Here is a 13,864-nt window from a genome sequence, read left to right as displayed (position 1 = left end):
CGATTCCATTTGTCTCAGAAGCCAGTTGAAGACCAGTAGGGGCAATGTGTCACGAATATTTCTTAAATTTTATTAAAAAAGAGATTCAATAGCCACAAGGCTCGTTCTCAAAATAAGTTCGACTGTTTTTTAATTCATTACCTTTCTGTCTGTCACTAATCAAAGCGTAAAATTTATTTCAATTTGAACCTTGATAAGAATGTTTTTAAAAAAATTAAAGATTTTGCCCAGTTTTCGTTCATTTAAGGAAAATTTAACAACAGACAAGGCTGTCTCCGTGGCGCAATGGACTAGCGCATCGGACTTCTAGTATTTATGATATTCGGAGGTTGTGGGTTCGAGTCCCACCGGAGACGAGAGCTATTTTATAGTTTTTAGGACTTCCGTTTCAGGGCGGATGTGCTGTCAGTGCTACTGGGTCACGGATACTCGTCACATTTTCACAGCATATTCAAATTTTAAACCTATTAATAATAGCTCGTGTGCTGCTTATTCTCGACCGCGGAGTGACGTCAGTAGGTGAAACCATGGATCTATTTTTTACATCCATGGTGAAACGCATACGAGCGAGGTGAATGGGAGATCAGACGATACAGAAGAGCGAATGATACAGAAATTATGTGGAAAAAAGTAGAACTAAAAGTTAAACTAAAAGTTATGTCCTTTTATATGTATATTGAAACTTTGAATATTGCTTTGGTGGTTGAAAATCCGAACTTCAATTATTTGTTTTCACGGCGCTGTGACGCAAAAATGACGTTAAAAACCGCAAGTACCCGGATGACCCGCGGTCGAGAATTAGTGGTGGCGCCCTCACTCGAGCTAGTAATACTTACCACGGGTAGTGGAGGACCGATGAGGGACAGCTACGACGGAGCCAAAAGTACTTGTTTGTGACCATTGTTGTCGATAGAAAGTGTATAATACAAGTGAAGGGAAAACGAAAAATCCTGATTAACTTATTAAAGCCCCAGTGCTGCTAACTTTTGATGGTTTTTTCATTATTTTTATTTTATAAATCAATTGCAACTTCTTATTCTACTCCCCAAAGAATGTTGAAACACCCACTATTTAGCTTGTCAACTTAGCGTCTATATGTGTAAAATGCATGGTTATTGTTTACATTTGAATTCTAGTCCGGACCAGAAGTCAGTTTTCAACAATAACAATGCAGTTTACAACCATAGGGGCTGAGTTGACAAGCTGGATACTGTGTATATCAACATTCTTTGGGGAGAAGAACAAGGAATTATGGTTCACATTCAAAATAAAAATGGTGAAATTATCATCAAAAGTTAGCAGCACCGGGGCTTTAAGTTTTTCCTGCTTTTGCTATTCTTTTGCTATTCCATGATATCAGTGGCATATTAAAACGCGTGAAGCGCGTATGATGGCCTTTCCCTTTTAATCTGAGTGAACACAAAAACAAAAATGACATCCTGCACAGCATGTTTCAGTACATCATTTAATAATAGAATAAAGGCAAAATACTTGCATTTTTGATGTACCCCATACCTATGAACGAAACGAGGAGCCCCGGGATTCACATAACACCTCATGTGTCCCAATTCTACCCACACAACGAGTATTTCCAGTTCCCCACAGTAGTCAGTAGTCAGTGCGAACAACAGAAAGCAGAAAGTAGCTGGTCTGTCTGACAGGCTAATGGTACTCTGCGAAATAGCGAAATGACGAAATCTCGATTTTTTTCAAATTGCAAAATGAAGAAATAAAGATACTACACATAGAGAAATTACCTGCCACCTAAACTATGCTAATTAAGCTTAATCGATGTTAAGCCGAAATACCAGGGTGTACACTGCAATCTGCACAGTGGATTCCAAACCCATGTGTATGCCGTGAAGGTTGGAAATTTATAAGAAAATCTGCTGAGTTTCATCTGAATAAAGTCAAATTCAGTGAATCTGCACATGTTTTGATTCTCAACATCGAAGTTTAGCACCGAAAGTACGATAAATTCGGCGAAATCGCGCGATCGCGAACCCGGAAGTTGACAGTGCACAAAACCACGTATACCTCAAGGCTTAGGGACAGACCATTAGATCTTGGGAGGGGGTGGTCACGATCGGATTGTAAAAAAAAATGTTGTACAACTGAAAATTTCAAATTCTATTTTTTTTTAAATGGGAATAGATGTGCAAATTATTTTTCTTAGTCTTGCAGATTTATTTTACTCAATTGTGTTCTAAATATTTTATGCAGTGTTAAGATATTTTCCCCAAAACTTTCTGTTCTGATTTTTTTTCCGTTTCTGACCACCCCCTCCCAATATCTAAAGGTTCGTCCCTTAGATCTGTTGTACCTAGATAAAAATGTTTTGCGTAAGCGTGCACGCGTACACGTAGTTTGGCAGGAGTATGCGATAAAACGGCGGCCAAACAAATAAACTAACCCGACAATGGTATCGTCGCTAACAGTGCCTTTTCTTTAAACTGCAAAACACATGCCAGTAATAAACTTGTTGTGGTCGAAATACTTTTCATGTGACAGAAAATGACTTTGGTCAGTTTGGAAAAAAAAACATATGCCAGCTGTTCGTTTAGTTACTCAAAACTGAATCTGATTCCGAGGCCAATTTCAGCGATGTTCAACATGGTGTTTTACAGGTAATGTTGTACTAGTAGGAGACGATTATAAAGCATGCTCTAGGTGGCAGGAAATTTCTCTGTTTGTAGTTTCTTTATTTATTCATTTTGCTATTTGCAACAAATCGAAAATCGTGATTTCGCCATTTCGTCATTTACCCATTTCGCCATTTCGCAGATTACCATTAGCCGTTCTAATATTAGTATCAATTATATAGTTGTTAGGAATTTAAGTTTATAGTCCACCTCAGACGAGCTTTCTCTACCTATATTTACCACTGCGACCCTCGCCTGATTGAACTATCATTGAACATACATGTAACTAGATCAAAACAGTGCTATCGTGCTATGACGGTTTACACAGAAATATAAAATATCCAGGCAAAATTGATTTTTGAGAGAATTTCAGAACGAAATGTTTCCGATAATAAGCGATACGTGACACTCCCACTCGGATGGAGTGGACCTAGGCGCCTGCATGACGCCAGAGAGGGACCGCGACAAGAAGAACATGACTGAACAATGAATTGTAGATGGCCTCACGAACGAACGTGGTGGCTTCTGAAATCGTTAACAAAAATATATTGATTTGCATGACGTTTCATATGATAACATTGAAAGTTTGGACCCAGTGTTTGATGATGTCACTTGACCTGCGCCGAACTCTGAAAATCAGAATCTTTCCAATATTCGTCACGATTGATGATGCCAACCGATGCTAAATTTGAGAGTTACTCATGTAGTTTATTGAGGTAGCTCAAATGATAGTATTCTGGTCTTCTGTTTGCATGGGTTCATTTGGTCAAAAAACACTCTCATGTCACGATACAATTAAACCTTTTAATAGGAAAAATCTGCCGTTGTAAGGCTACGAATCAGAACGTTGGAACGTAGCATAAACTCACAGTATAAACTACACTTTCATAAAATACCCAATCTACATAGCCTGCATGTCACTATGACGCTGTGTTCCAAGTGCATCTCAGGACAACTGTCTGGCTTAAATATTGTGTCATGCAAATATCTGCCGCTCAGGCAATTGCAGCGGAATTCAAAAGAGCTCAACCACCCACGGATTTCCAGATTGCCCCGGCCTTTATCTTTGTGAGCAATGATAAAGGCCCGTCTCCTTGTCTCGCGAACTGCCTCTATCCGGATTTCTGCGAAACTGTGACCAAGCTGTTTGTGAGTCAGATAACCCGTTTTGTGGAGGAACCGTAGTCAGATGGCCAATCACAAGGCCGGCTATTTTAACAGTAGTACAGAAATACATCCTGGTTTGCAGTTACACTTGGACACAACTTTTTGGCTCGTTTCTGCACAAGGCAAGGCCTGAATGCTGCTTTTTCAAAAGCTAGAGTGGGTAAGTTTTAACCACTTACAGTATCTTTGGCAAACTTTGGATGTTTTCTAAGGACGTTCTGTGCATTGCCCATGGTGTCACAACAAAAGTTTCAATTGAGACTCAATTTGAGGTCAACTCTCTACATAAAAGAATAGTGTACATTAATCGTAGCACTTGAGCAAACTTCATTGCTGTAATGCCTGTTCAACGATTAACTTGTGAATTTTGTACAACAGCAGCCATATCAGATCAGTACAAAAATCACTTTTACACACAGTCTTTCTACTGTGAGTGAAGAGAGTGTGCCTTACATAAAATCCTCATACTTCAACTCAAAAATATTTAAAGGTCTTGTCTCAGGCAATACAGTACAATATAAATCTCTATTTACACAGGAAAATTTCACATGCTTATGAAAGAAAATACTTTTTCTGGTCAAAAATACCCTATCTGATCAAGAAAGGTGGTCTAATGGAAGAGTTGGCTGAGGAAGTCTATTGTAGGGGAGATAAACAGTCGTCATGATGGTTTTGAAAGTAGTATTTACAGGGTATTCATTTGAAGAGGATATGTTTTGGTGAAAATATAGAAAAACTTTTTTCTGGTCAAAAATACCCTATCTGATCAAGAAAGGTGGTCTAATGGAAGAGTTTCCCGAGGAAGTCTCTTGTGGGGGAGATAAGGTAAACAGTCGTCATGATGGTTTCGAAAATAGTATTTACGGGGTATTCATTTCAAGAGAATATGTTTTGGTGAAAAAATAACCTTATTTCCCGTTTTCTTTGCTCTGTTTGCGGGCCTTGAATTCAATTCTCTGTGATTCAGTTTTGACTGATGGCTTATAAACTGCATTTCAGCAGTAAATCCAAAAGTGCAAGATAAATTGGTCGCAATTCCAGAGCAGATTATCAAAGAGTTAAAATAAAGCGTCAATGCATTTGGCTCACATTTGATTCGATGTGCCAGGCCAAAGTATACTTAACTATGCTTACCAGTGGGAACAATCATAACAAGTTTCAAAGCGATCGGATGAGCGATTTAAGAGAAAATGATTTTTTGACCAAAATGGGAAAATTGCCTCCACACTATACAAATATGAAAATTCACAACAATTTGAAGATACTAAAGTAAGGTTGCCTCTTGGTACATGCGTAGAAGCTTTCAAAGCAGTAAGAATATTTAATTGATAGAAAATTATTTTTTGACCAAAAATGAAAAAAACTGCAACAAAAATACAAATATGAAAATTTCACAACAATTTGAAGATACTAAAGTAAGGTTGCCTCTTAGTACATGCGTAGAAAGTTTCAGAGCAATTAATTGAGAGAAAATTATTTTTTGACCAAAAATGAGAAAAACTGCAACAAAAACAGAAATATGACAATTTCACCACAATTTTAAAAAATCCAAGAGAAGACAACTGTAGAATCAATAGTATCAAGTTTCAAGGCAATCCACTTTGGGAGAAAATGATTTTTTGACCAAACAAGTGACCTATCGGCGATATAGACCCGCTACACTGTGTTATGTAGAGAATAACTATTTTTGACACTTGATGAAGGTGGAATTCTTTGATAGCTTATTTCAGTGGCAAAAATACACAATTGAAGATTTCATTATAATTTGAACATATCACATTAAGATCATCCCTAAAGAACATATCAACCAAAGCTATCAGATGAGTAGTTTGTTGAGAATCTAATTTTTTGACCAACAATGGCAGAACTTGCCCCCAAAACCTAAAATTGCAGATTTTATCATAATTTCAGTACATTACATTTAGTTTACCTGTAGAAACCTGTATACCAAATTTCAAAGCTATCAGACCAGTACTTTTTGAAAAACACATTTTTGACCAAACGTGGCAAAAATTGACCGAATAATACAAAATTGCAGATTTAATCATAATTTTAATATCACATTTAGTTTATCTATAGGATACTATACTTTTTGACAAGAAAATTTTTTGACGAAAAATGGCAAAAATTGCCCCAATAATACAAAATTGTACATTTCATCTTGATATGAATATATCACACTTTGCTTATCCCTATAAACCTGTATATCCCTAAAATACAAATATGCAAATTTCACCACGATTTGAACAAACTAAAGTGAGATCAACCAAAGTGAACTGCACATCAAATTTCAAAGCAATCGGACTTGTGGTTTCAGAGGATAAGGCAATCGTTAATGGACGACGATGACAAGGAAAAATCAGCCTATTTGATAAGCTCCGCGTTGCTGACAGTGGAGATAAAAATGGGGGAAATTGCCCCTTAAAGGCACTTAAAAATGTCACCACAATTTGAACAAATCTGACAGAAACTAACCCTAGGATAATGCATACCAAGTTTAAAGGCAATGGGCTGAGCGCTGTTAGAGAAGAAGATATTTTGCCCCAAAACGGGAAAAATTCCCCATAAAAATACAACCATCAAAATTTCACCAAAATTTTCACAAATCTAACTCAAGTCACCATAAAAAAACTGCACACCAAGTTTCACCAAATCTGGCCTGTTTTCTCTTTTTTTACCTTACTTGCATATTTTGACACTGATATGTTCATTTGAACAAATCACATCTCTACCCCTGGGTGCACCTGTACATACAGACGCCGCCGACCTACCATATAAGCTCTTTTCAGTATAAACCAAATATTAGCTAAAATTGTTATTATCTGTTTATCGTTCTGTTTTTCAACGTGAAAAGAGAGAGAGAGAGAGAGAGAGAGAGAGAGAGAGAGAGAGAGAGAGAGAGAGTGAGTGTGTGTGTGTGTGTGTGTGTGTGTGGTGTGTGTGTGTGTGTGCATTTGGGTGGGTGGGTGGAGTGATATGAACTATGACCTACATGTAGCTCGATCGGTACATCGTATCATTAATATATGCTACTCTACCACTGGAAACATTCTATTACAAAATTCAGACAAATTCATGAGACACTTTCTCTGAATTTCATACCCGTTATAACCTCCTGACTATATCAGAGAGCACAAATTTTCAGTGTCATATATTGAATTACAATACCTTGAACACTAAAAAGCTCTAGCGTGATCATGTACATTTTTGTACATTCTCACATTGTTTTTGTTATAATTTGGACAATATTGGCAATGCCTGAGTCAAGGGTGGACTACCGGTCCATGTATATTCATCTATTCATTTAGATTAAGTGGATACATCTGGAGACTATTGAATCCAATGTTTATACAATAGGGCTTTCAAGTTTTCACAGTTTTGATTCTGGTGCGTGCTGTCGTCACAGATCATGTGATGAGATATATGACCTATCAAAGACCATGAGTCTTCTTTTCTGCAAATGTGATTCTTGTTATGCTCACCATTGCCTCACTTTCATATGGGTACTTTCATCAGCCAGTCTCTTTTTTAAGTCTTTGTTTGCACTAGACAGTGTCACATGTCATATATCAGAACTAGATGAGCTCTGTACGACCTGCACTTGCCTACTACTTCAACACTATTTATATCTGTGAACTGTGTGATGCAATCTTTCAGCTTTGTGTTATTATTATTTGACAAGTGTGACCATGTATGCAGGCTGTACAATAACCAATGGGTAACATTAATATCACCAATGTCACATGATGACAAATGACTTTTCTACTTGTTTCACTGAGAATTTACCTTACAAAATGTTCTCTATTATTCTATGGAATCTTGTATTTCTGTAAAATTCTATAAATATGGTGACATAAGTCTATTAACTCTGTAGACCTTCTAAATAACTTGTATAAATACTGTGTAGAATAAATATAAGCTATAGAACTCTGTAGAATTCTATAGAATCTTTTACATGAAGGGTATATTGATTCAAACTGGGCTTCCACATATAACAGCACCTACTGAGTACAGAGCAGTGCGTTATTATTCAAGGCATGCTCGATATGCCAGCCGCCCCCCCACCTCACAAATCAAACTTTTGAAGCAAAAAATAACCTGTCAATGATGGATTCATTAACTGCAAAACGTGCCAAACATCAAAGTGATCAAATGATTGATTTCAAGGCTGAGCTAACATTAATTTTGACTAAAATCATTAAAAGTGGAGTTTAAAATTATTCAATTAAGTAAAACGAAAAAAATGTCTGGAGATATTTGCCCGAGTGACCATCGTATGAAGTGAAAGGAAAAGTTACTGAACGGATTTTGTTGAGCTGTCTCTAACTACTGCACATGGCATCAGTCTGTTGGACCTTCGGCCCAATGGACTAAAAAGGGAAGACAATCTAACAGAAGGAGGACTTCATATCATGTACCTTTCTCAGATGTTTGAAGATACTTTACTTGCCTCTCATTTAAGATATGAAGAAAGTACCTAGACGCAAATCAGTTTTTTGACACGCAATTCATTGCTTGTTTTGGGTTTCTGTGCAATGTACAATACAGTAGTGTGAATGTGGGCGTGTGATGGGATCTTGGTGAGAAAATGTGCAACAACTTAGCTCAGTTACTGAAGACCCTTTCTTTAAATTGGGATTGGTCGAAGGGTTCTGATAGCTGAAGTCTGGTCTAGGTGAACAGATGGCTTAGGTTGTGAGTTCGAATCCAATTGAGAATTTACTGAATTTCTATCAATACAACAATACTCCTCTGGTCTGCTACTTGTGTTGTCTCATTTTATGCCTGCAAAGTAAGTGAAGTTTTTACCACTTTGCTTCTTTGTGAAAATCAAAAAGTTAACTTTTTCCAATAGAATTAACAACACAAGGTATGGAAACCCATTTTTTCAATGGTAGTAAAATCTACTTAATTTTCTTCATAAATAATGAGGATGGTCTCAATTTTCTTGAAGAAAGAGTGCCTAAAGTTTAAATTTTCTGTCTCGAGGTGCGTATGTATTATTGACATTAACTTGGTACATGTATGTTCATTCTCCATAGATTATTGGAAGGCAGAGTTACAATGGAAAATCAACAACAAAGAGTCGCCGTTATTGTTCTTGTAGTGATGACTTTAGCAGGTTACTACTGTGATTATACGCCTCAACCTTGCCATCAGCACTTCTATAACAAGACAATCCTGGACTGCAGCCGACAAAACCTGGCCGGTATTCCAAAACATCTTCCAGCAGAACGTAACACAATAGCGGCACTGTGGCTGAACGACAACAACATCACTGCGGTGAACAAGGGCCTGTTGGAAAACTTTAATCAACTCACAGTGCTGTGGCTGGAATCAAACATAATCAGGCTGCTGACATCACATGCGTTTGCGGAAGTGACCAATCTGCAGCACTTACACTTGCAGGATAACGAAATACAGAGTCTGAACAACGATGTCTTTTTGGGTTTGCACAACTTAGAAATCCTCGACATTAGGAAAAACCCTCTTGAAGATCTTCAAGACAAGACTTTTGCAGAACTTACGAACCTGCATGAACTGCAACTGAGCATGTGCTATCTGCCAGAATTACTTTCTAGCAATCTACTCTTTGGTTTAGAAAATCTGCAAAATCTGACTTTGGAGTTGTGCAACATATCTCTGATCCGACGTGAGGTGTTTGCAAAAGTTCCAAACCTCAAGAGGCTGTCTCTAAAAGGTAACAGGCTGCATACTGTAGACAGTGTGATCTTCCGTTCTCTCAGCAAGCTGGAATTCCTGGACTTGAGTGGCAACCTACTCACACAAATTCCACAACGGTTGTGCGACTACATGCCATGGTTGGTAGACATCAGCTTCAGTTTCAACCCACTTCATGAAATAAAATTCGGAAAGGACTACCAGAAATGTAGCCTGCGCAACATACATCTTGTTTCTGTCACAAACAAGACGGATTTGCTGAGTAACGATTCATTCATTGGCATAGCTAATAGTCCTCTCAACAAGCTGGACTTCCGTGATAATGAAGTCTCATACTGGCGTTCTGAAGTCTTCAGTTGTTTCACAAACCTTTCCTTTCTTGATTTAAGTTCAATGAAAGTGGATAATTTCACAGAGAGCAAAGCTGCGATGAGTACAGCTGGAGTTCAAAGGTCAAAAGTACATACTCTGAGAGTCTCAAACAACACCATACATGGTATATTTTTCTTCTTCAAGCTATCATTTTCAGCAGTAGCCTTTGCAACACAGGACTGTCAATACACGTTCCTGAAGGAACTTGACATCAGCAGAAATAAACTATCTTGAACTTGAAAACAACACTTTCGTGGATTTCTCATCACTAGAGGCTTTAGATATATCTCACAATCTCATAACGCACATTGAGGTTGCTGCATTTTCAGGACTTCACAATCTGTTGAAGCTATCACTGAAGGACAACAACTTGCAGACCATAATACCACATACATTTAACGTCCAACCAATATTCCCCCTGACTTCATTAGACCTTTCAGAGAATGCCATAGCCTACTGGCAGGAAAATGCATTCACAGGCTTGAAGAACTTAAGAACTTTAAACCTGGGATCAGGGAAAAATCGGAATCTTGCCACAGAATTTTGATGATCTTCCCAGCCTTGAAGAGTTGGATATCTTTGGGAATACCTGGTCGGACCAGTTTCATCTTCCACTTTGCAAAATGAAGAATTTGACATTCTTGAACATTTCCCAGGCATGGGTGCAAAGTAAATATGTATTCCCTCTTGATGACATGTCTGTGAAGTGCCCGGGATATGTCAGCCCACTCAAGAAACTGGACTTCAAGGCATTCTTTGTGGACAACTGCAAATGTGCGGAAAATTACTTTTCTCGGAATTGGCGAGCGTTTCAAAACCTGGAAAGGCTGATCATTTGCTTCACGATCCATAATGATCCGGATTACTTTCCATGGAGGATTTTCACCAAACTCTCCAAGCTCAAGGTTCTGAAACTGGAAGGTAACCACATAGAGAAAATACCGCCTGACATATTTTCCAACTGTATCCACTTGAAACATCTGGATTTGAGTCTGAACACAATCGCATCTCTTGACTCTATATCCCGTGCAAGGGCCTGCACAACCTGGAAACCTTGGAACTTCAACAGAATGCAATCGCCACAATTGAGAGCAAGTTCTTCGAGCAGTTGCCAAAACTCAAAAAGCTTTATTTGAATGGGAACAAGTACAATTGCAGCTGCAGTTTTAAATCCACCGATGAGTTTTTCGCCTCAAGCAAAGCGAAATCTATGATTAGCCTGACCTCAAATTCTCATCACTTTGATGACAGACCCTATTGGTTTCAAGACTATGCTTGCGACGCTCCTGATAGGTTGCGTGGTAAGACTATTGCTGATTTCAACCCCAACACACTCGTATGTGAGCCCTCAACTACCGAGATGGCCATATTTGAATCGCTATATAGTCTGGGCATATTAATTGGTTTGATACCGATATTCTGCATTTACCAGACATTACGGATCTTCCGATATGAACTTTGGTACTTTTGGTTCACCACTGAGCTAAAATTCAATTGCCACCGAAATTGCCACCGAAATGAACGACTAGTGGAAGATCAGACATATGAGTATGATGTGAACATATCGAACAGTGACGAGGATAACGATTGGGTAGAGACAAATCTACTTCCACATCTGGAAACTACTCTGCATCTACGGGTGCACTTTAAGGAGCGTGACATGCAGCCACGCACCTGGAAACAAACTTATATTGATGACCTCATAAACAATAACAGCAGAAAGACTTTATTTGTGATATCTGAAAGCTTCGTAGCAAATGGCAAGTGTATGCAGGAGCTTTACACCGCTTTCCGGAAGTTGTTTAATAACCACATGAATGTCATGGTCTTCGTGAACTTGGAAAAAATACCGGACAAGAAACAGCCGCGCGTTTTGCGCTTACAACTGTGTCAAAGGAGAGTGAATAAATGGTGGGAGTGTACAAGTAATGAACGTCAGAAGGAAGTTTTCTGGGAGCTCTCAAGCAGCATATCAGTGAGGGCAGTCATGTAAACCACATCACTCAGATACACTGAGCAAGTTGAACAGTCTGAGAGATCAAGTACTATCGTTATCATACAGTGAAAACTGCTCTCAACACTTTGTGTGAAGTTAATATTGTTTTCGGAGGCAATCTGCTTGTCTAGGGGGTTCGTTCTTTATCAAAATTAATAGAAAACATCCCCAGTAAACGTTGATCTGCAACACTACTTTGGGAGATCCATCTCATATTACTTGCTTTCTGGCAAAATCACTATAGTCACTATTATCGCTGGTATTGACGATAGAAAAAGTTAATGATATTTGTGTGCACAATAACCGGTCAGAAGATTCTCTGAACTAGAAACACGTGTACTGAACTAAACAAAGACAAACTGGAGACCATAACACTTTATTAATTTTGTTTTGTAAGAGGAAGGCTTAATGAAAGTTTATGGCAGCCATAACTCAAACAAGGTCATTTCACCCTTTCTATTTTCTATTATATTATACTAGTATATTGATGGTGCAAATGCAGCGATCTGATTGGTCGTGACGTTAAAAGAACTATTGTATATTCGCAATATATATCCCGGTTGGCATACGCGCGATCTTTGGGCAAGAGAAAAAATCCTTTTCTGATGTTCATACCAGAATTTCAATATTATACTTTTATGATATAATAACGATAAATCACACTAAACGACTGTACACCACTTGCTTTGGCCAGTTCACTTCCCACTCGCCTATTGTTTGTGCACATATGTATACACGTATCATATTGTATGGGCTATGCCTATAAGTGTACTACTGCCATTCTAACACAGAAAAACTCCCTGTGCTTTCATAATGCAGATTCAGTTAGATTTAGTAGATAGGTACCATATGCTCATGTTAAGAAGTGACTAGATTTGGGTTAGTTTAGATTGCATAATAATGAAGTTATGAAATATCATCTTTTTCATATATAATGGTTTCCTATGGAGACAGTTATGACAGTATCGGTATGTATAAAGAAATACTGCACGAAATTTCATGAAATTTTGCACAGATAACAATCTCCGAACTCTATGAGACCGAACAAAAATTGTGCTGTTCGGATAACCTGACCTAACCTATTTTTTACCTGCCAACCCCAAACGTTTTAGAGCTACGTAAATACGGAAGTAAAAAAAGAAAGAAGACGCCGTAAAATCACGCGTTCGTTACTTTGCATTTGATTTTTGCTTGAACGAGGAAGTATTTTATGTTTTTGTTCCTTTTATATGTAAATACATTTTTCTGGAAATGTTGTGGCCAGTGTTTGACCGCCCTGAACCCCTAAAATGCATATTTAAAAATAAAAATATTTTGGAAAAAATATACTCGCCAACCTACCTACTCTATTTTTGAAAACCATGTTATCAGAACAGCACAAAAAATCTTTTGTGGCCTGATGTTACTGTGAGTGTCATGTAAATTATCTCCACATCTGCATATTTAATGAACTTTGTAGTTAGTGATATAACTCCGAAATTCCTACACTAAATTTGACGATACCTGCTACATAATTGCTCTAATAGAGATCTAATTTTACCGAGAAGCATTGAGGCAGTGTCAATTTAATAAAATCATTTGTATACTTAATGAAGTTTTTAAATCAGTCATATAACTCCGAAATAACTGCACCAATTTGATGAAATCAGCTGCAGATACTGATCAGGCAGATACCTGACTGTGTTGCGAAGCATTTAGTAATGTGAAGTTAATTAAGGGTTCATTTGCACATTTAATGAACTTTGTGATTAGTGTTATTACTCTGAAATTACAGCATTAAATTTAATGAAACGTGCTGCATATGTTGATCTGATAGATATCTAATTGTCCCATAAAGCATTGAGCCGTGTCAAGTTAATAAACAGCTCATTTTCCTATTAATGAAGTTTTGTAATTAGTGATTTAACTACGAGAGTACTGTGCAAAAGTTGATAAAATCTGCTACATGTAATGAAGTGACTGATATCTGATTATTCTGTGAATGGTACTACTATGTAATTGACCT

The 13,864-nt window shown here is 37.7% G+C and overlaps 1 protein-coding gene and 1 non-coding gene across 2 annotated transcripts; both read left to right on the top strand.

Moving 5' to 3' along the window:
• Positions 1-271: 271 nt before the first annotated feature.
• Positions 272-356, top strand: Trnar-ucu (transfer RNA arginine (anticodon UCU)). The gene is given in 2 exon segments: positions 272-309; positions 321-356. It is a non-coding gene; the product is annotated as a tRNA-Arg (tRNA).
• A 3,436-nt stretch (positions 357-3,792) lies between these two features.
• Positions 3,793-12,408, top strand: LOC139136845 (leucine-rich repeat neuronal protein 1-like). Its single transcript, XM_070704680.1, has 2 exons — positions 3,793-3,969; positions 8,852-12,408. The coding sequence occupies exon 2, from the start codon at positions 8,874-8,876 to the stop codon at positions 10,095-10,097; it is 1,224 nt and encodes a 407-aa protein (XP_070560781.1). The 5' UTR covers positions 3,793-3,969; positions 8,852-8,873; the 3' UTR covers positions 10,098-12,408.
• Positions 12,409-13,864: the final 1,456 nt, after the last annotated feature.

This window comes from Ptychodera flava, chromosome 7 (assembly GCF_041260155.1).
Source record: "Ptychodera flava strain L36383 chromosome 7, AS_Pfla_20210202, whole genome shotgun sequence".
In the NCBI taxonomy this organism is placed as follows: domain Eukaryota; kingdom Metazoa; phylum Hemichordata; class Enteropneusta; family Ptychoderidae; genus Ptychodera; species Ptychodera flava.
This window is presented reverse-complemented; position numbering and strand designations above follow the sequence as displayed.